General features: G+C 41.7%; 1 protein-coding gene across 1 annotated transcript; it reads left to right on the top strand.

Moving 5' to 3' along the window:
• Positions 1-8849: 8849 nt before the first annotated feature.
• On the top strand, positions 8850-17483 carry CAV2 (caveolin 2). Its single transcript, XM_085219091.1, has 3 exons — positions 8850-9321; positions 9437-9624; positions 15965-17483. The coding sequence occupies exons 1-3, from the start codon at positions 9175-9177 to the stop codon at positions 16113-16115; spliced, it is 486 nt and encodes a 161-aa protein (XP_085075217.1). The 5' UTR covers positions 8850-9174; the 3' UTR covers positions 16116-17483.
• The last annotated feature ends 6387 nt before the right edge of the window (positions 17484-23870 follow it).

The raw sequence follows: 23870 nt of genomic DNA, 5'->3' as shown, positions 1-23870 counted from the left end.
AGAAGAATTTGCCAGGATGATCTGAATTTTCATGAAATAGCTGGAAGCCATGTGTGCCATATTGTGCAGGATATACTTACATGTTTTTAAGTGGCACTCTGGGCACATATAGAGGCAAGTGGGTTCCCTGATATGCTTCGCATGATCAGTAAGCCTGAGCCTAATAAAACTGAACCACTTCATTCTCACATAATGAGAACGCAATGAGCCACACATAAGGGCAAGATAACACAGAAAGGTCAGATGCGTTGCCTGGCATTATACAGAAAGAAAAACAAAATCCAGATCTATCAGCTCTTGGCATCCATGCTGGTAGTACTTCCATGCTTATGTCAGAAGGTCCTCAAAGCCTGTGTTCATCCAGTCTTGTGCTTCCTTTTTTCTACCAATCTTGAAGTGAATTAGAAAGCCTACAATGAAAAGAGTTAAACAAATCTAAAATGCTTGGTCAAGGCACCAAAATAAACCTGGAGCTGCTGAAATGGAAAACAGAATGAGTCATAATTCAAGAAATGCCTCGGGCTTGCCATGCTCTCAGTGCAACATGTCAATATAATCTAATAAACTTGCTATTAAAAAAGGTTCAGAGTGCCTAGCGTATGTTCTAGACAGTCACCAACACACACAAAAAAATGTATATGCATCTCCATTGCTTCTGTATTTCGGGAATGAGGCAGAACATGTGCTTCCCAGCTGCTTCCTTGGAAGAGCCCTGGGAACTCCCCCAGAAGCCTCCCCCCGCATCTGCTGGACTTTAAAGGAATGAAAACTCAGGTTGAGGACAAATTGCCCCAAAGGGCACGATGGGGCCTAGGTCTCTGGAGTGGCCTAGAATCCAGAGTGTCACCCGGACTGTTTTACCATATATAGCTTGGGCACAGTCACTAAGCACTTGGGCATTCTGCCCTTATTCCCAAAGGTTCAGCAGGAAAAACTGCAACTCTGACTTTTTTCAGCCAAAGGGATAACAAGTTTCTCACCGGAGAGTGGAGATCTTTATAGAGAATTCTTTGCAAAGTAGAAGAGAAGAAAGATACAGAAAAGTGATAAATAGCAATAGGGAAAGGACGTGAACACACATACACACACATAGCATTCAGCTACAAATTGAAGCAGTCTACAGAAAATAAAATGGACACACCTCCAGTTGGCATAAATAGGAGCAGCTGAGGCCAAGCATTTATTTTAACTAATCTTAAAGCTATAATGCCTGAGAGAGCCCGTAGTAATAGCAGATAGAAAAGCTAAATGCAGTCTGTAAGGTAACAAAACAAAACAGTCTTGAGCTGTTTTCACAAACACATCAAGTCAAAAAGAAAGAAGGTGAAAATCTATCTTTGTATGACCTTAACCTCTGTGTGCTTGCCAGGAATTTTACATGCAGTTACAGTCATCTAACTATCAAAAAGACCAGGGGAGAAAATGGAAAGAGTCCAGAAAACAGCAAAAAGGACCAGAGAGCTGGAGAGACAGACACATAGTGAGTGATTAAAATAGAACTGGATACTGAAGACCTTGGCAATATGACAAGGAAAAGAGATAGAGTAATGCACAGTTTGGAAGGCATAAATACAAAAAGCAAGGGACTTTTATGGCAGAAAAGGAAGAGCAAAGAAATAGTAACTAAATAAGAGAAGAAAATAGTATGCCGGACATCCAAAATAGACTGAGTACTTTCTCAGGCATGGGAGATGTAAAAGATCTACAAGGAGTAACGTAGGACTGACAATGTTTTCTTCTCTCAAACCTCACTGCAGCAGGTCTCTTAAAACCTTATTCCTCACTGTTCACCTCCAGTATACAATGCTGCATGCTATTAAGACAACATAGCTGGCATTTCATTTAAGGATCATCTAGCTCTGGTCAAAGCAGCTTTGGAAAACAAGCTGAACAAAATGATCCCTAACTACCCACTGTTCTCTGCTGTGTCTTCTACCACTGCTGTCACAAGCACTAATTCTGAAAGACAAGATGCAAGCATCACACTTGTTGAACCCACTGGGTGCTGCAGACTTACTTAGGCAAGATTATTCCATCTGGATTTAATAAAAAGTTATTTGAAAGACAGAAAGAGAAAAAGCATATAGAATTGAAAGGGAGCAGCCCTAAAAACCAAACAACTGGAGGAGCCAAATGAAGAGGAATCAGAGTTCACCAGACTTTATCATGTGCATTCTGTCTATAAAGTAACTTTGCATTCATTGTCCTCCTGCCTCTTTTCTTGGCACAATGTGGACAGAGCAAAACACGATAATAGGTATACATTCATACATACAATACAGATGTATTTTCATATATATTAAAGATACAGGTGTGGTAGTTGCATAGACAACCACCAATCTAAGATCCAAATGATACAAGAGAATTCTTACAGAGAGAAGATCGTTACACGTAACCAAGTGTATCTTCAAGAAGATTTGGCTCAATTTGACTCGACTAATTACACTAATTTGACTCAAAGTATTTAGCAAAAATGCTAATTGCTCACATGGTCAACAAAAGTTATCCAAATGGATAACAAACAGAGTCTTTCTCTCCTGGACTCTCATCTCAGTGCAGTTTCCAAAGTAGAACGTTTTAAATTTACGTTTAAAAAGGTATTCTGAAAATTCTACTATCCCCAAAGCAGCAGCCATTTTCTGTAAAGGATTTTTTTTATCTCAAAAATGACTTAATGATTAATCTACCAAAAGAAGTCAAGATTCAAACAAACCACCCACTATAAAAAGCCACTATAAAAAGACAGAAAACAAAATAACTCAACAGTAGTGTTTATGAAGCACTCCTTGTGCAAGAAAAAGTCCCTTATAAGCCCTAATAGGACTGGACAATGCCTTGGAAAAGGACTGGACAATGCCTTGGAAAAGAAAAACTCATCAGTTTTCTACTAAGCCATTCTAAAAGTAAACTCTGAGTAGGAATGGAAAGTTATTTTTCCTATATTTTAGCAACAAACAAACAAATAAATAAATAAATTCCTTTTTCTCAAGGATTGAATTCATTTATTGCTGAGAATGTCCTGAATTCCTTGGAGATGTTCCGTGTCATCAACATACTGCAAACAGAGCAAAAATGCATTCTTAGGATAAGTAGTTTATCAGATCACAAGAATTTTTTGTAAAGGCACAAGAACTGCACAAGAGAATGACCTAATTCAAGCAAAATACGCTCAGTATTTCCCCTCCGCATCCAAAGTATGAGAAAAGCAGAAACCTGTGAAAAGATCAAAGAGCATTCAGTATACATTGTGAGGTACTCAGCTGCAGGAATCATCTGGACAATTTAGTGGCAGTAAACGGCTGAAGTGTGGTTTAGAAATGCAAAGTAAACCACGCTAGTCTAAATCAAGAGACTATCACTTTCAGTAGGACAGCTTTCATAAACTGCTCTGAGATGTATGTGATCTGTCTGCTAATAGATAGGAATCTGCACCTTCAGAAAAAATTATTAAGATTTAAAACAACAACAACAACAAAAGAATTCCAAAGCCCCTAAGCTTGTGGCAGATATTGAAGAGTTTCAAGGGTTTGTTTTTCATTTTTTTTAAACTCTCTATCAACGACTGCACACCACTCAGCAGTTCCCAGTCATCATCGAGATATTAGCACCCTGCAAAGCAATGATCCTTTGATAGAAGCATAAAACAACCATTAAGAGAGCCCTCATTAAACCAGAGCATTTAGTAATCTTCAGAAAATGCAGAGCAACCCAAGCTAGAGAGCAGGATTCTGCATCACAGAAAGCTAAACCTCAAATTTTTCCAACAGATGATGGCCAAACAGCTACTCCTTTTATAATGACTTTCCATCAGAATCCGTGGCTTAACTGTTGGCTGCTCAAACAGAAATCCCTGTCTGCTCCTTCCCACAACTCACACCATCATCAGGGCTGTTTACATATCTCTTCCCCCATAGCCATTTTCCTTTTTGAACTTAGCAGGCCTTCAGAACAAGTTCTGAAGTTTGATCCGCATTCAGTTCTGGTTTCATGCTCTATCAAACTTTTAAGGGTTACTATATTTCAGCAAGCCACCACAGCAGTAGCTGTTTGAAGACCATGCTGTAAGGTTGAATGAGAAGTTTTTCTGTTGCAATCTTGGAGCACCAACAGACACCATGAGCTGCCAGTCAGAGCTTTCTATACCTTACATTCCTGTCCCAACTTTTGACAACATACAGCTGGCCCACTTAGCACAAACCTGTCTTAAATACCTTCTTAACACCCAGTATATAAGCTTCAACATAGTCAAGCACACAGGAAAAATATGCTGTAACAATCCCTGTACATTTTCTGTACTGTCCTTCTGTAAATCTTGAAGTATGTCTCACAAGTCACTCAGCTCCAGGGTCCAGGCTGGGACCTCTCCCACTAAATTGCCATTTTTTTCAGCATTCAAATCTGGGGGCCACTGAGTTCTACCTTGAAGCATGCCCTAACACATTAATAATAGCTCTGCTGATACCTATAAAGTGCAGTGAGAAGCAAAAATTATAACAATGATGATAATTAAAAGAAAAAAGGAAACGTGAATTATGAAAACACACGGAAAGCATCTCAAGAGTTCTACTGATTGGAGAAATGAAATAAGAAAACTAAAAAATGCCTCACCCCTGCTCCCTCTGCTATTCCCCATGCTTTCCATCTCCTTACAAAACTGAATTTCCAGTGTTGCCATAAAGTAACAAACTCTCTCACCTCCACTCCAGAGCTAATTTGAGCACTAGCTGGTAAATCAGCAAAACAGCAACTCAGGAGCCCTCATGGGAGCACTTGCTTTCTTCCCTTCTCATGCTAGACATCAGAGGCTATGCTGAAAGTTATTATAAATATCTTTATTCTCTCTAGTCTGGCTTGGCTGAAAGATATCCAGAAAATCCTAAAATGATTTTTGCAACCAGTTTTTGACCTGAACACATTTATCACATCATCTCCACTCGGATTCTGTAAGCAGTTTTCACCCTGACACATACACAAACTATCTTCATGGAAGCTTTTGGCTTAAATTCAGCAGAGTAGAATAGACTTTGGCAAAATAAATATAAATGTTTAGCTGTGGCTTCCATTTGTTTATATTGATTGATCACTGAAGGCAGCAAAATTTGCACTTCATGGGGAAGAAAACTACAAGAAAAGCAATTGAGTACAAGAGAGCCTCTACTCAAGGTCAAGACCTACTTATTCTTTTCCTTGCAACAAGTCAAGTCATTGGTTCAGTGGTGGCAAACTACCATATATATATCACAGCCCCTTTTTGTAAAAGTCTTCCACCAGTTTTTCTTATGCATATATTTCAAAATATAGTGTGTATATACATACATATATGCAAACACATACATACATATCTGCAGAAATAGCTAAATCGAGACAATGTGATGAAGTTTTCAGCTTGAATCTCTCCATATGTATCAAATCTGAATATGAAATGTATCTACTCTGAAATTAAAAAAAAAAAAAAGAAAAAGATTCTAATCCATACCTTTAAACTCTGAGAGCCACCATTTTAACTCATCTTGCACATTCCTGAATGCTACACAAATTTCTTCATTGTACCTGCTTCGTTCATACAGATTTAGACCCAGGCACACATTTCTCAGAAGAAAACTTGGAAAAAGGGGCTGAAAAAGGGCTGCACCCTCCCCATTCCTACTGCCTTGTTCATTTCTTGAAATCTCAGCTGTTCAGCTTCCTCTCCCTCCCACTCTTTCCTTGTGTTCTGCTAAGGGCTGCAGCCATTCTGCTCACACGTCATAAAGATGTGAAGATACTCTTCTCATAGCTACTTAAAAGTTTTGAAGATTTTCAATACTGACTTTGAAAAGAAAAAAAACTTACTCAAAGCACACTTCAGTTGAAAGTCCAATAAGATTACAGGAGAAACTAACATAGTTTCTTGTCCTTTATCTTTGAAAATGTAAAGTGCTATTAATATGATAAGCATGACACAATCATTTTAGATACATATATATATATATATACATATAAATGCATACTTTTAAAAGGGGAAAGAAAAGGGAAAGAGGCAGAAAACAGTCTGAGAACTGAACTCAACCAGACAAGCAGAACAGACTAGCTGAGACCCAACTGGACATTATTCAGGGTCTTGTTGCAAAGACTGGAGAACTTTCTGAAATGCAAAGTATAACTGTGTAAGCTTTTGCCAAAAGCCATATAACTGACATCCTTGCCATGTTCAGGAAAGATAGTCTCTATTTGTATATAAAACACTACAATAATCAAAGTCATGCTCAAATTTTAAACAGGAACATCCTTATAAAACAAAGGTTGAACTGACTTGACATTTTGCAATAAAACTACACACTGGTTAGAGGCTAAATGTAACCAACTTAACTCATTCTTTGCCACTGACAAATATGTAAACTTTTTGGATGAGAACTTTCTTCTTCCAAAAAGCTGTGTGTGAGCCATTTCCCCTTCTGCTGCACTTCACTGCCTTAGAGGAATTGCCATGAACATTCACGGTGCTTCTTCATAACCTTTCTCCAAAACAGTTCTTAGAACTCCCTTTTCAACAATGTGTACAAGTGCATGGTAATAAAACTACTGTTCCTGACACATCCTTGCTTTTTTCCCAGGATGCCCCATCTATATGTCTGCATCTATCAGACACCTCTGGACCCGTGCTTCTGATTACAAGCTCCTTGAGAGACTACTATTCAATGCTTGTGCAGTCTATACTGCAATAAGTTCTTAGTATTCTAATTCAAAGAAGTTGTAATAAAGAATTTTACCTTTCTCCTTCTTGTTAAAAAAATAGAGCAGCAAAATGTGGAATGCTTAGAAAATGGAGGTACATTTTATTTCCTCAATATATGATGGTATCTTAAAGAACTACACCTTGGTCAATTTACACAAAGACTGGAGAGAAAAAAAAACAATCTATCTCGAGGGTGTTACAAAGCATTATATAAGACTGGAGAAGATATTTGGGGACCAATTTCCCCCCTGTTTGTAGTCACTGCTCTGTTAGTATTTCCAGCTGTACTCTCCAGCCATGCTGGCAGAAAGCTGAGACTGGCAGCCCTGAGGACAGCAAACAGACCAGAGGGGAGAGCTGGGAAAAATCTCCTTTCCTGAGCACTGTACATGCCTTGCTGCTTTCTGTGTGTTTGTCAGAGAAGTCAGGGATCGGAGTTTGGCATTGCTTGAGTTTCACCATCAACCCCGTTTGACAGCTCATGTACAAATCATATCCAAAAAAACCTTGCCAATTATTGAAAACAGCATATTTTAAAAGGTTCACATAAAACAATATCCCAAGATCTTTACAGCCTTCAACATTTATTGCTTTTAAACAGATTTTTCCTGAAAAATATTATTCTTTCAGGAGCAATTGCATCACCACTTTATTTTGAATCCTTCAATCCTCCAAGATTATAAAGGAAAAATCTTCATTTTCCATAGTGCTCTCATGGCAGACATCATTTCTCAGCTATTACAGTAACAGATCTCAAAACCAGATGGACTCTAACAAAAAAGTGCAATTCTTGTTGTTGTAAAGGTGGCTGATACTCCAAGGCCACTCTCCCGTGACAACTTCTCATTTGGGTCATCTTGCAAGAACTACTGCTGACCTTTTAGCAAACCTGGATCTGAGCATGTGGAGCTACAGGCTCACTGTTCCAGCAGGTTGGTGGAATAAAACACAGAAGTGGCTGGGAACAGGTCAGATGTGTTCAGGAGCAGAACTTGCACACCGATCTATTTGTCTGGTAAAGAAGAAGGTAGAAGTTGTTGACATAAAGGAGAACAGTCAGACTTCAGTAGCCAAAGGGATAGCTTGTGACCCTCTGATGGCTGCCCTACCTCACTTTTCAGCAGCACCAAACCAAAATTTCTGTATCCAACACAAGCAGCCACCAGAAGCCCACTGTCCTCGGGTTGCAGTAAGGCAAGAACGGCAGCTCCCATACTCAGAAATTAAAAAAATAATTGCTGGGAAGAAGGATCCTGAAGTGTGTCTGAACCTCAAGCCTGACGGCTGGCCTTTTTGTTCCTTCTACTCACTGAAAAAAAAAAGAAGAAAAAAAAAAGAGGAACTGAGAGGTAGAAATCAAGCTCAAAAGTATATCCTGAGTTATCACTCTGTTTCTTTGCTTGTATTTAAACCAATTGTAAACTCCTGCTTGCGAGCCTTTAAAGCTAATGAACCACAGCCAGACTGCTGGATAGAAACCATTTATGTGACACCAGCATCTCCAAACTCATCAGCAGGGGAGAAAAAAAGCACCAACGGGAGTTACACAGAGTTGTGAAGCACTTCTGCAGAAGGTATCCGGTCAAGAACAATGCAGCGCGGTCCAGAGCATTGTGTTTGGTGATTTCCTACCCAAACCTTGTGGTTATTTTTGTATCACTTTCCTGTGCGCTCCTCTCAGCTTAAGGCCGTTCTTAACTTAATGCAATGGTGAATATTAAAGAAAATTACCAGTGCTGGATTTGTTTTAATTCAAGAAGCCTTGATCATTGATTAGCAATGTTAGTTCTGTTCCCAAGAGAGATTGTGGCTTCTGAGGAACGCGCTCCTTACTGCATCTGAGCTCAGCACATACATCAGCACTGTCAGTGCCTCCAGCAGTCCTTACAGCAATCTGTTTGCTTTTATAGAGCACTCTTAGGCTTAAATCACGTAAATGGTACCACCTGACAGGACACAAGAAGAGCTTGTAATGATGGATGCACGATTTCACTGTTGGAGACACAGGCGGTTTGTGGAATACCGAGTGTAAGACGAGTTACAGATGCACGCTGGGCACGGGAGCCGTGGCATGCTGCTGCCCCATTCCCCCTGGGGCCGGCTGCGGGCAGCAGACACGGCTCACGCCTCAGCTCTGCCCGCTCTGCGCCGTTCCGTGCCACACCCGCCCGCTGCCGCACAGCCCAGCCTCGTGTGAGCCCGCAGCGCGCTGCGAGGCACCGCACGGCACCGAGCCCGGACGGAAGGCCGGCACGCGTCGTGTCCCCCGCCCCGCGCCGGGCCCGCCTCGGGGCCGCCGTCTCTCCGGACGCCGGGTGCCGGTCCCGGCGCAGGCCTCCGCGCGGCCCTGCGGGGCGTGGCCGGGCCTCCCCGCGCCGCTCCGCCCCAGCCCGGCGGGGCCGCGGTGCCGGGGGCGGCGGACGGGGCAGGGCGGGAGCCGGGCAGCGCCGGGCAGCGCCATGGGGCTGGAGACGGAGAAGGCGGACACCCGCATCTTCATGGACGACGACAACTTCCCGCCGGGCGGCCCCGAGCCGTCCGAAGCGGAGAAGTGCGCGGAGGACGCGCTGGAGCGGGATCCCCGCGGGCTGAACGCCCACCTCCAGGTGCCGGGCGGGGCGGCGGGGGCGGCGGGGTCGCCGGGGCCGGGCGGGCCGGGGCAGGGGCCGGGGCCGGGCGGCGGCGGCGACTGACTGCCGTCGGGGCTGTTCGCTTTTCCAGCTGGGCTTCGAGGACGTGATCGCCGAGCCCGAGCTCACCCACTCCTTCGACAAGGTGTGGATCTGCAGCCACGCGCTGTTCGAGCTCAGCAAGTACGTGCTGTACAAGCTGCTGAGCCTGCTGCTCGCCGTCCCGCTGGCCCTGGTGTTGGGGATCGTCTTCGCGGCGCTCAGCTGCCTGCACATTTGGTGAGTGCGTGAGCGGCGCGGGGCGGCGGGCCGGAGCTCTCCCGTGCCGCCTCTGTGCCCCGACGGCCACCGCCGCCGTCAGGGCCTGCGGGCGGCTCTGCCTGCTGGGCTGCTAATGGGAGAGGAATTAAAATAACGCTCTGTCCGTGACTCAACTCCACGCTTTAATCTTAGCAGCTTTCCCGTTTGGGTGAGCTCCTGTTGCTGTTTGTGGGGCGCCTCGCCTGGCTATTGATCGCTTGCTTTTGTAAACCAGAATACAGACGTTAAAACACGTGTACTTTAATTGAAAGGCCCGTGCAGGAGCATTTCTTACACCAGACTTCTTTGCTCAGAGAGCGAAGAAAGCTTCGGGGGGCCCAGCTCAGTCTTTCTTCGCTACTGTCAGAAAGTCGGCTGTCACTGCCTCACAGCAGGTGCACGGCCATCTGTACGTACAGTGCAGAGAACCCCTCCTGAGCTCAGGAAAGCCATGGCCGTGGTTCACAGATAAATACAGCAGCTCTCCAAAGCAACTAAGCTGGTGTACTTTATTCAGAAACTGCTGGTGAAATATTGCAAGCCCAGAGAGGCAATTGATTGTAGAGAAAGAAGAGAGGCAGGGAAAAGACTGATGTTGAGGAAGGAGAGTCCATCAGGCCGCAGAAGAAAGCATGAATGCATGTGTCATCAATGTCATTCTTGCAAACCAGGATTTTCCGTATACATAAGTTTTGATCTATGCCTCATTTGCCTTGACTAATATTGGTATCATGAAGAAGTCAATAAGGAAAACAAAATGCTATCCAGAAACTGGGAAACAAATTTAGTATAAATGCATTGGTTGTTTGAACCTCTGATTACAATCTTTTGGTTGCAGATTTCAGTTTTAAGAAGGAGAGTGGAAATTTGGGTTGATGGCGTTGTTATGAGCTGCTTCAAAATCTGACTAACTTAAATTTTGGAGCATGCAGACTCTGCAGTAGGGAGTTGCAATATAATTTAGAGCTGCTACTTTGCTGGGCCTCTAATTATTATGGACATTTTATAGTGGGCCTAGACTTTCATATCAGCCAGCGGTCACTGTGCTGTACCATACTAGAACTGCAAAAGGATATGGTGGACATAAGGATTTCCTACAGCGAAATGTCTGTGGAAGAGTTCATTGATGCTCAGTTTGTTCAGAATGATAACATTTAATGCTGCAGAATGATCTTATATCCGAATTTCACAGGCTGGATATGTGGACACAAGTTCCACTGAACAGGACTCAGAGGTCAATTTCTATTTGTGCAAGTAGTCCCCAGTGACTCTGTCGGGAACTGTGGTTCCCAGTACATCTGAAATAGAACTGAGTGAATGTGGCACTTGATTTTGAAAAGTTTCCCTTGAGTTTCTGCAAACACACTTGTCTCCCCAGCAACTGATTTTCTGTGCCTAAGTTCACTGTCAGCATGGAGTTGATCTTTCATTTTGGTCTTGCACCTGGATGGATGGGAGAGAATCACATAGCTCAGGAGTGCTGTCTGCATCCCCTTGGACCCTATCCAGTGCTACAGTTGGTAGCACAGTACAGTCTGGTCATGCCACAAACACAGCCTGGATTTATTCCAACACAACATTTGAACACACTGAGGTTATGCTAATTTATTTCTGCGGCTCCCAGTGTTCCAGATTTCTTGGGATTAAGGAATTCAAAGTCTCTGTGTTTGGGAGGATAGTGCAGGAGCAACTGATACCAGAGGCATTAAAGGGACCCGAAACGTTGGTTCCCGTGTAAGCCTGTTGGGTCTGTAAAAATATCAGCTCCTTGTTTTGTGGTTGCGAGGATGGGAATTCCATTATAATTCTGCCTTCAGCTGTTGAAACGTCATGGGAAAGCTCTGGGCACTCCCTCCCACATGGCTGTCTACAGGAGGGCTTATCAGAATCTCTCTGCCTCGTTTGCAGCATCCAAACCACTGAGATGTTGACATTGATCAGTTGCAGGGAAGCCTTTCCTAAGAATAAATTAGAAGCTGTTTGAACAACACTTGGATGTCCCAGGGAACAAAGCTCTGTTGATTGTCACACACACGTTGCAGTTTTGTCAACATGCTAAAAATCCACTGAAGTCTGACAGCATTCCTCATGCAGCAAGGATACTTCATGACTTGCACCCATTGTGTCTGATAGTAAATGTTGTCTTTCATCAGAAAAAAAAGAGCACTAAAAAGGGAAGTGAGACCTGCGGAAAGCAAAAAGAAAACTTCAGTTTTCATTGCGACCTATTAAAAATGAACATACTTTGGTTCTGTTTGCATATTGCTTGAGCTAAAATCCAGATTTACACTGCCTGGCAAAAGATACTGAAGCTGCAGTAGCTAGCATGACCTACATACAAGCCACTTCAAGGAAGGCCACTTCTCCCCACGGCTTCTCTCTTAGTGATGATCTTACTGCAGCCGATACACTCAGAAGTTGTCAGACCAACTTTAACAACTATCTGTGAATATCCGAACAGCCTTTTAAACATGTCCCTAGACTGAGGCTTTAAGACTATTGATTTTTTAATATGAGCAGAACACTGCTGGTTTTCCAGGCAGCCCATGCAAAATCATGATCTCTGTGGTCGATCCAGAGATGAATTCTTGTTCCAAGCTACATGTTGACAGCCTCTTGAATTTCACATACACTTTTTTGTAGTCTTATCTGTAAAATGTCTCATTATATATTTATTCTGAGAATTGATGTATCATTCAAGAATCTGTAACTTTAGGTTGGAGATGAGCTCTAAAACACAAGGAGTCATCCAGGTTTGTGCTCTTGTCATCAGCTTGAGTAGCAGATACTCAAAACTTCTCTTTGCGTGAGCTTCTATTTGCAGATGTAGCCAGGGCATACACACAGGGGAGCAGATTTGAATGTGCATCATCTAAACTCTTTCTCTGCTACTCCATTTACATGGCTGTTTGCCATCATGTTCAACCCCAAAAATCTCCTTACTTGGCTGTCTGAAATCAAAGAAGTTACAGCACTGCTGTGCCACAAAAGCATGCCACATGGTCTGGTGTTGTCTTGGTATATACCCTTGTCCTCTGAAAAGGGAGTAGGTGGGCGTTGTCTTGCTTCTTAGTTTTGTCTTTTCCAGTCTACCTGAGTCCTGAGATATGAAATGCTTGGTTTTATTGTGCTTTGTGTACTGTGTGTGAGTCGTGCAAAGCTCCAGTGGTTATCTCTTTACTCATAAGTAGCCCAACAGTTAGCGGGGCTTTAAAAGAAGCTCTGAAACTGCTAGCTCATATTTAGCAGTCTATGTTTGCTTATACTGTAGTGCTATGCAAGACAAAATCGTGATGTAGTGCACACGCAAGCCTGGAACTGGGCAATTTAATTACTGGATGGTGTAGTATTTGAAAAATGTCATTAAGATTTGTCTGAGATTCCATTTTGAAAACCTTCTCAGGAGATGTGATTCTTAACTATAAAGCAGGAATCTGGATTAGCAGTGAATGATTGCTGCAAGTACATTGTCCAGCTCCATGAAAAGTTGAATTACCTCCTCAGAAAATTCTTACCCTTATGAGTAAGAATTAAGTTATATTAAGTTGTATTGTATTAAGTTGTGTTTTGCTCGGTTCTTAACAATGTTCCATTAGGGATCAGCAGAAAAAAAGTAATGTGAACAAACATGGGATAGGATGATATGTATAAAATAGTAGAAGTCATATCTTGAAAAAAAAATAGGGTGGAACAAAGAGGATAGTCTGCTCTTTTCAGGTCAACAGCTCCCAAAAGAGGTGAATCGTTTTACTTTGTAAAAGGATGGATATTGTATAGCACATACGTACAGTATGATTCAAAGACAGGTTATATGAGTAGTTGAAATGCTCTGATTGTGCTTCAGCTTAGATATCAAATCAGAAAACCTTTATTTTATTTCCCAGTGCTCTACCACTCTACCAAGAGTAGCTCCAAAATTGCAGTAAATGTTGATATCCTTAGGATATGTATATTCTAAAAATAAGGAAAAACTAAGACTGACTTTTATTTTAAAATTGAAAGCTGCATGCATTCTGCTGGTTTTTGTATACAGTATAGCATAAATATGGATAATATGTTAAAAGATTTAAAAACATTACCGAAACATATTTATTGTATATAACATTATTGAAAGATGTTGAGTTATGGATGATGTCTATAGCAGCTGCATGTAGTATGATGGCTGTTTTCCCAGCCTTCCTTAATGAACTCCTGGTGATTCACTGCAACTTGCTGTGAAGGTTTTGCATAATGTGGTATTTGTTTAGGTTGTAGTTTGTGTGGTCCTGTTTATGGATGATCCAATAGAAATGTAGGCTTTCAGTAGAAACATAGGCCTTTCTGCTTCCTGCAGATGAGTTAGATTGGGGAAAAAAAGAAAGGAAGAAAGAAAGAAGAAAAAGCAGGCCAAATTAAATTTAGATGGCAGCAGAGGAGCAGTAGTAGCAGTTTATAAACTAAGTGAAATGAAAAATGGGTGAAGTCAATACCAGCTGAGTAGCTATTTCTGGTGTTTTCCCTGTGTTGGTTGGAGAAGTTTTTTCCCTTTGCATTATTGATGTTCATCAACTTTATCGTGAAGCCCTTATTTTATTTTCTATAAATCATCTATTCTATATACAGTGATACTATCAGTGATTACTAAACATGCAGTTTACAGAGTTCAGTTTAATACCACAGATACCGTGTTCCAGTGGCACTCGCAGTTCTATGTGCTGTGTGTTTTACTAGCTATTTCAGCAGAGACAAAGAAAGAGAAGGTTTTAGAAAAGCTATTCTTGTTTAAATCCATCTGGGTTAGCTTGGAGTGCAGCACAGACATGGTAGCATACAGCTTGCACCGTACAATTAAAGCAAGAATCCAGATCTACATTGAAAATAATTCTTTTATTCCTACTCTTCAGGTATCGAAGCTTTAATTTTTTTAATGCAACAGTTGTTTGCTTGTTTGTTTTCTACACTGTTATTCTGAGTAGTGCTCACTGGAAATACACAGTATTTACTTAGATGTTTTTCAGACACGTGACAAAATAATAAATGTTTTGTACGTTACTTCTGACCAAAGTCAATGAGAGTTCTGCAACTGAATTTTGTGGAAATGAGACTGGGATCTTAAATCTTGAATGCAAGAGCAAACTGGAGCAGCTCATTATCTCTATCAAATGGATGTATAGCTTCTTCTGCCTCATGTAGGAAATAAATACATTACACGTGGTGCAGAGATCTTTGAAAACCTTGTTCTAGTGTGACTTCAGTATTACATATGTTATGTATACATGTAATTTGTTTGCACCCGAGTAAGAACACACAGCTTAGTGAAATGGCCAGGGGTTTGGGCCAGGAAGTGATGAAAAAAAAGAGAATAACCCGTGCTGGTGTGGTCACTGATGTTGCATGTGGCAGCCCTGGTGCACCAGCCGTAGGCACACGCCTGGCTCCTCTCTGCTGTCAGTGAGCTTAGCTTAAGCCACCATTAATGACATTGCTTTGGAGTCAGGGCATATGGAGAGCGTACATGGATGATTTCTGTGCTTGGCAGACTGAAAGCACAATTCTTTCAAGTATGCAGGAGATAAAAGCATCTTTTCCCTCAACTAGAGTTTTGACCTTGTTCTGCTTTTTTGTTACTCACCCTTAAGTGAAAAGCTTTACAGTATCAACAAGATGCTGTATATGGGAGGTCTGGCCTGTCTCTGTACTACAGCAATTAAATGTATTTCAGTATTGCTCTACTGTTTCTGCGTTATTGTAACAACTTTAACATTGGTCTTGGATTGGCAGGAATGAAGTATGAATGGCAAGGTGTGTTTGTGTGTGCATGTGTGCGTGCACTAGAGAGTCAGAAAAGAAGCATCTGAAGAGACATCAGAGCGAGGGACACAAGAACGCCCTGAAGGGATCATAAAGAGCTCTGTTCCCAGGTGATCAAACTGGGAAACGTATGGTTTCTGTCAAGCCCTAAAGACCCCCACTCCTGACTCCTTAAAGGACCCATCCTTAACCACAAGTTGCAGCATCACTTCCAGCAGCAGGAGAGAACAGGAAAATATTCATCCCTACTGCAGGCATGGCCAAAAGTTAGCTCAGTGTTGCCCGTTAGGAAGAAGCAGAGACATGACGAGGACTGACAAGCTGTTGCGCAGCGCACAAGTGAGCCGAGACAGAGGAACGTGTGTGTTATGGTGCTTATGCATGTGTGTGTGAGGCTGTCAGTGAACAAAATCAATGGAGAATGAGTGCAAGATCCCTTCCCTTTCCATAAGTAAGCACTTTTCGTCTCTCAATTGCCCTATGCTATGGCAGCAGTAATCTCACGGATGTTCCATTTGCTCTTTTACAGGATTGTGGTGCCTTTTGTGAGAACCTGTCTCATGGTCTTGCCTTCAGTGCAGACCATATGGAAGAGCCTGACAGATGTTTTCGTTGCACCATTCTTTCACAGCGTAGGCCGATGCTTTGCCATGGTTAATATACGTCTGGATCAAGAGTAACTGTCAGGGTTGCAACACTGCTGTAATTGTAGATGGTGTTATACCTCTTTCTAATGTAACATGCAAGCACTTACCATTCATTCCAACCTGTTAAGATGATAATGGCTGGTTAAGTGGGAACATGCTATTATTCTAAAACTCATTTATTTTCAGGGAATGAATTTAATACTAAGTAGGCAGTTTTCATATCTAACTATTTTAACAGCAGAATAAATGTGGAGTATGTTGGCAACACTTTATTTTAATGGTACGTTGATTGCTGGATTACAGAAAAAATCTCTTAAAGGTCTAATTGCCACCATTGTGATAACTATTGGCATTATTATAAGAAATATTTAAATTAGTAGGCTGAGATACTCTGGGTGAGAATGATCTCTAGGGTTTCAAATTGATTTCACTGCAATTCCTACAGGGATCGTTTTTGGCTCTCACTATGCTAAATGGTAGATGCAGTCCATTATTATCTGCATTTAAAAAGAAGGGCACGATGCATAAGCATACAGAGAAGTTAACTCTTCCATAATTCTCCTGTATTGGGGAAAAAGCTCCCTAGAAGGTTATCCCTTAAAATAAGGTGTTACCTAATGATTTGAACTATCAGCTAACCTGTATATTTTATTTAATAAGAGGTTAACTTTGCTGTATATTTTGTACCTTTGTAAATGGCACTTGGTGAGCTTTCTTTGAAGCATTATTTCTATAGTATTTGAACTCTAATAAACTTACTAGGCAGCAAGGGTGAGAAACTGCAAAAAAAAATAACTTAAACTAAAATTTCAATGTATAAATCATGCAGATTTTTAAGTGTTGCTGTGCAATTCTAGGATATCCATTATATATATAGTTGTATGCAAAAGAAAAGAGTATAAGATTTTTAATACAAGACTATGCAAAAGAGCTGGAAATTCCTGTTTATGAGAAGTGGTTTTTTTTATTAAAAAAGGACAGTAGTAAATGCAACCCTGCCTATTTCTGTGTGTTATCTGTGTGGACATTGCAATATTTAAAATGATGGATGCTATGCTGGCACTTTAACTAAGTAACAAGCTATTAAATAAGTCAAGTGGGTGTAATTGGTATCCTTGTCTAACTCCTTGTCTACTGACTTGACTCTCTGTGTTGCTTATTGCTACTTTAAAGCCTAACCCATAACAAAGCCCTTTTTCTGTCTGCACCTAATACAGCTTGTAAAGCAGAGTAACAGAACATATGCAGAGGTACACTGAAGTTACATTAGCCTTCTAATGAGTTTATGCTGCTGTTTTTTCCTGCCGTTGTAAATGTTTGTATGATTTAGAATTTTATTTTCTAAAATGGTGTCACAGATTTCTTATCAAAAAGGGTATATAATAAAATAATAAAAAATCAGCTTTTTCCAATTGTCAACTTTATTTTTTCAGGTTTTTCAAATTTTTAAAAAGCTCTTAAAATGCTGAACAGTGTGGAATACTTCCAGAACGTGAGAGAGGGAAAGAAGTGGATAAGCATCAGTACTGTTCTGCTATTAGCCACTGTATTTAATTTATAGAGGAAAATTATGTATCTCTTTGTGTCAAATTATGCCCGGACAGAATGTATTTTTTTCAGGTCTTTTGGTGAAGAATTTTGGCTGCATCCCCCAAGTTTAATTCTTTTTAAGGGTGCATGCTTTATTTACAAATGAGCTGCAGAATTTCCTTACTTATTGGCCTGCAGGAGCTAGCTAACACTGCATATTTTTTGCACACTAAGAACATCTTTCTACTTTAAGAACTTCTTTTCTATTTGTCACAGTTAGAGAGGGATTCGTATGGCTTTTGAAAACTGGACCCTACTGACTAGTACACACCAAGACTTCTGTGGAGTTTGGTCTTCTTGCAGAAGTTAGCTTATTCTTCAGGTGTGTTCTTACCTTTCTTCTGTTAAAACTGAAGTATTTGTTCTGAAAATAAAGATTGATCAGGCCAGACTTGACTTCTTTTGAGATTTTTTTCTTTTACAAAATCCAAGGATGTTTACAGATATTTTCCACACCAAAAAAAAAATCCATATAGTGAATTAATTAACCAAGAATGTGCCTTGAATCAGTACTAGTCTAAAAAGAGCTGGTCTAAAAAGCAGCCCTATAAAAGCCTGAGATATGAGAGAACTCAGGTGTGCATCCAACCTTGAGCTTAAGGAAAAGTGTAGCCATTTAAGTTATATAATGCATGTATGCACTCAGTAGCTTACTGAAGTCATCCAGCTCTAGCTACCACAGAGAATAAAGGAGAATGATTTTCTTCGTTCTTTTGATTTGAGCCTTTCTGTTTGTCATGAACTGGTTCTGTTACTGTGCATCTGCCCCAGACAGCACTGGATTCCAGCGATCAGGGTCTTCAGGATGTGAAAGTTGTGACATATGACAAAGCTCTGCCATAACTGATACCATCCATGGACAACAGGAACTGAATGTGTGCTGGCTATAATCTGTGTTTACTGTAGATTTAGGATCCATTCCTTAAATTCATTTTTAATTGTTTTGAAACGTGGACAAATGATACCAGCTGGCACTGGAACAGCAACGTACAGATAAGAGTTCAGGCAAAAGAGGGAATCCAGAAACTTAATCTCATTCTCTGCTACTAAATCTAGGAAAATTTGCATCTGATTCAGATCATCTGTTTTGAATTGTGCTCCCTCTTCCCCTCTGTGAAATGGGAAAAATGTTGCTCAAAGCAAGGGTAAACTTTCCATCATTATGGTAGAGTTGTGAGGGTAAGTAAATGAAGTGTGAGATGTTCCAATTCTAACCTGTTTTTTGTTACTGTAGACCTTACAAACAACTGGAGATTCAGTTCTGTAATGTAAAATGTTTTGGTATGATGTTTGTCATAGAGGTCACAAGTAATAGACAGAAATAACCCCATTTATCTTCATGGGCTTTTCTCTTTTAACTCACAGTGAAATCTAACCTGGCTCAGTGAGAACATTTCCTTAAAATCCTTTTAATCTGACTGTAGAACTTAGATATTTGTATCCTATCTTTCCACACCCTACGTGTCTACCACAAAAATTGGCACAAATTCTTAACAGAAACTTTGAGATCTTAGTAAATGAGGGCCCTTCTCCAGCTACCCAGAAAACTCACCCAGACATACACCAACTGAAAAATTCAGAACATCCCTGCAGCTCTGGGACTTCAGACCACACATTCACATTTAATGGAAGCCAAAGAATGGTAAGCTCATTATTTTTACAGGGTGTGATCTTTTCCCCCACCTGCGGAGATAAAACTAATGCTGTTAAGCTGTATTAACTCTCTTTTAAAAATACGTGGATAAAAACATGTTTTTTTCAAAAAAAAAAAAAAAAAAAAGGAAAATGGAACACAATCAAATTCTGGACACTCTGCTGGCGTTGTCTGTTAGTAAACTGTGTTCTTGAAGACCTCCAGTGAGCACACAGAACCACCAGTTATGCACTGAGGTGCTTTCTTCATGCAGGGTTTTACAACTGAGAGGTGAATTATTAAGGCTATTTTTAACCTAGTGACACTGATCTTCCAAAGATTATTTCAACAAAAAGAAAATGTCTTCAGTAGAGGCAATCCAGAGGAGCTACGATAGGTTCCGGCTCTGAATCATCCTCCTGAGAAGAGTTTCTGCAGTGATTAATGCAAAATGTTTGTCTTGGCTTGGGTCCTTTCCTCCGCTGCATTAAAAAAAAAATTGTTTCCTCTAAAAATTGTGCAGGCCTATGGAAGCAATCTAAGTATCTAAGCAGCGGAACAGGCTCTTCTCCACGTACATCTCTCATAACCTCCTAGTTTAGATGTTAGGAGGAAGTTCTTTATTCAGGATGGTGAGGCAGTGGCACAGCTGCCCACAGTAGCTGTAGGTGCCCCAGCCCTGGAGGTGCTCAAGGCCAGGTTGGACGGGGCTGTGGGCAGCCTGAGCTGGTGGGTGGCAACCTGCCCATGGCAGGGGGTTGGAATGTGATGGTTTTTAAGGTCCCTTCCAACTCAAACCATTTTATGATTCTGTAATTCTATGATCTCAGTGACAAAAAATCAAATCTTAAATAAGCCTCAAGGAGGGGGTGCTTGAGTGCCATGAGAGGGACTAGTTTTCAGATTGCTATTTCTACACAATACAGTTAATAACATGTAGAACTGGCTGAATGGCACAGAATAGTGTTGACACCAACCAGTATACATGGCCTAGCTCAATATTGACCAGGAACCTGATATTGAAAAGGGTTGAGAAAAGAGTGACCCAAATTGCTCAAGTCTAAAAAACTTAACCTTCAGCTGGCAGAATTAAGGCTTTCAATCTATTTTGTGCACCAACCAAGCACTTACAAGCTACCTTGATGGAAAGCTACGGGGACTAGCTGTAATAAAAGATATACATACCTAACACAGGATTGAAATGATAGTCAGGCACTTAAATCTAAAACTGTAATCCCTGCCCAGATGCCACCCAGCTAGGAACATGTTTAAACTCAGAAGGCACCTCCCTTTCATGTAACTTTCCCTCAGTACCTACAGTTTTATTTTGGTCATGCCTAGAACTGCCCTTGTTTGAGCAATTTGGCATCTTACTCGCATCCAACCCCAATCAGAATCCCAAAATAAGGGAAGAGAGTGCCTTGGAATCACCTGAAAATACACTGACTGCATGTCAGCAGAGTGGGGTACTTCCCAAAATATGCTTTCCCAGGAGTCCAAATGCATTAGCACACCTCAGATAGGCAAAATTGATCTCGGGTGTCTCAGTTGTTGGATTACACTTCTAGCCCCCAGGCTGTTGTGAAATGTGCTGTGGCAGCAGCACCTCAATTTAAAAGGGAATCACTCATAGCCAGAGGTTATGAGAAGAAAGGAATGTGAGGGCAGTTCACCATCTCTTCTGAGCAAATGTCTTCTCTGACACAAGGAACGAACAGGCCAAGTAACAAAAAGCATGCATGAGGGCTCCCACTTCAGAGGAAAAGCTCTGAGTTGTAGTTGTAGTTTAAACCATGGGTAGCCTCCAGAGTGGGGACAGAATGACTGTCGTGAATCCTCTGAGACTGAACGTCTGCACATTGTGGAATGAGGAAAGCACTGCTCTGCTCTGTAAGCCCATCCCAGTGCCTGTTATCACGCAGCAGGGTAAGTGCTGTATTCAGAGCTGATAAAAGCTCCCTACCAACAGCTCCGGCAGCTCAGGCCTTCAGCCAGCAAACCATCCAAAAATGCACATAAAAGGATGCACTTCAGCAGCTGAACTGAAGACACTAAAACCACAGTGATTTTCCTCTCCTAAGCCTTAGGTTTTGAAGCATGCTGCATAAGGAAGGCTGCTTGTGGGCAGGCTGTTATCTGACAGTCTCGCTGCTGCTGCAGCTGTACATAAATACTGATCCTCAGCTGATTCCAATTTCTCTGGCATTGTCATGCAAGTATCAGGAGTATTGCTGAGACCATAATTGGAATAATTACACAACTTCAGGGGGAGGAGTGGAGTGAGAGGCAGTGTTTGATACCAGACAAAGACACGCAGTGAGCAGCCATGCACATTTAGTTCAGCTTTGTGACTCATTTTCTGACACTATTTTTTGAGGAATTTTTTCCAATCCAATTTTTGCTTTTTGGAAGATATGTTTCCTGCCAGTACCAAGGCTTTTTTTCTTATCAACATCTGAAGAACTGCTCCACCTCGCACACACTCAGCTCCACGTTTACAGTCAGCTCTCAATTAAGGCAATTCCAAGATGTGGAAGTTGAGTTAAAGCAAACTTTGGAGCATAAAATATTTTTAAAATTAGACTTGAAATGCAATTGTTGTGATAGAAAAAGAAGGGCAGCGAGGTGGCCAGCTAGTTAACACATATTCTGTTCAGCAGCTCTCCTGGGCTGCCAACAGTGCAGCAAAGCTCAATGAGAAGAAGCTTGGGTGGCATTTGCAAGGCCAGTTTGGTGTCTGCGATCTGTGGCAATTTTAGGCCACTCCTGGATAATCCATTCACGGTAGGTAAGAGGGGAGCACAGCCTTTGCACTTCCAGAAGGTTCCTGCAAGCCTTTGCCATGCCTTTTCCAGATGAGCTATCCTGCTCCTCTGCACGGCATCACAGCTCTTTGCAGAGCTCCTTTGCTCCTCTGCTGGGATTCATCTCATGAAGTCTATCAATTCCTCCTGCTCCCAGTATCTCTTTAACTGTAGCAGTGTTGTATGATTCAGAAACTTCTTCCAAAGGGTGTTGAAGTTCTGCAGAAACCATTCCAGGAATCATTACTGTTTCAAATTAACCAATAAATTTCCTATTTTTAGTCATCCTTGAGACATGCAGTAATACTGAATATAGGGTCAAGATCTTCCTTTCAGTACTTGAGGGGAGCTTATAAGAAGGAGGGGGACTAAATTTTACGTGGGCTGATAGTGATAGAACAAGGGAAATGGCTGTACAAGAGGGGAGACTTAGGTTAGATATTAGAAGGAAATTCTTTACTCAGAGAGCAGTGAGGCGCTGGCAAAGCTGCACAGACAAGCTGTGGATGCTCCATCCCTGAGGTTCTCAAAGCCCAATTGGATGGAGCCCTGGGCAGCCGGAGCTGAGGGATGGCAGCCCTGTCCATGGCAGGGGTTGGACTGGATGGACTTTAAGGTCCTATGAAGCCTAAGGCATTCTATGATATTCTGATGTATGTGCAGGACAGTGACCAGGTATGAAACTTTCTTAGATACAAAAATTGTAACTGTAATGGGAGAAAGAAGGCATTTTTTAGTTATTGTTGGTTGGTTTTGTTGTTGTTGTTGTTGTTTTTGTGTTTTTTTTTTCAGATGAATTAAAAAAAAAAACAGAAACTGTCTTTAAATCCATACATTTGCTTTAATGCACATACTCAAGTGTTCGGACACTGGCTTAAGTTATCATGTGAATTAAAAAAAAAATTGCTTCTAACTTGGGAAGCTGGAAAACATCCATCCACAGTTCTAAAGTTTATGAGCACTAGAAACACTTGAAATTCAACGTTCCCTGTTGGTCATATCAGAACTACGCAGACTGCATCCCCAACAGGTGCATTTATTTACAATTACAGAGCCTTCACCATCGCAGCCAATGGACTGTTTGAGGGTGCTTCTCTGTTGAATTGCCAAAGCTGAATACGCTGCATTAAGGCTGTTCTACTCCTTTTGCTGCAATTCCGTGCTTAATGGCATAAAACTGACACCCACTTTCTGATTAATGTTATAGATCCCATGCCATGCTCTGATTTACTAGGAAAAAAATAAAGGCTGCAAAAATTAAAAATGAAATAAATGTTAAAAAAGGGCTGAATGTAACTTGGGGTTTATAGATGTACAGTGCCATTGCAGCTGTGCCTCGGGCCACACTGGACCCTGCTTTTCCCCTGATGTACGCCCCTGGGCTTATGAGAGGCCGTGAGAACAGAGAGCGGCTAAACACCGGCGTCCCACCGCACCTCTCAAAGCGAAGTCCCAGCAGCTAACACGCACGGCAGGCGTGAGTCAGCCTCCTCCCAGGAAAAATACAGTACAGTTAGCGTGCGGGACCGTTAAATATCTGCATAGTTTTGAAATGAACCGGTTGAGAAAATCTCTTTTTCTTCAACCCGAGGATGTCCAAGTTTCCACAATTGCTCCCGGGACAGTGTGTGTGACACTGTCAGAGCAGCGGAGGCTCTACCAACGCCTCTCTCCCGCAGCGCTGCTCAAGTTTTCCATCTCCTCATCCCTTCCCGTCCCCCTTCCCCCGGGGCTCTGCCACACGCGGGCACCGCCGCCCCC

The sequence above is a fragment of the Meleagris gallopavo genome, chromosome 1 (genome assembly GCF_905368555.1).
Source record: "Meleagris gallopavo chromosome 1, MGAL_WU_HG_1.1, whole genome shotgun sequence".
Lineage (NCBI taxonomy): Eukaryota > Metazoa > Chordata > Aves > Galliformes > Phasianidae > Meleagris > Meleagris gallopavo.
The sequence above is the reverse complement of the archived record's forward strand: the minus strand, read 5'-3'. Positions and strand labels throughout refer to the sequence as shown.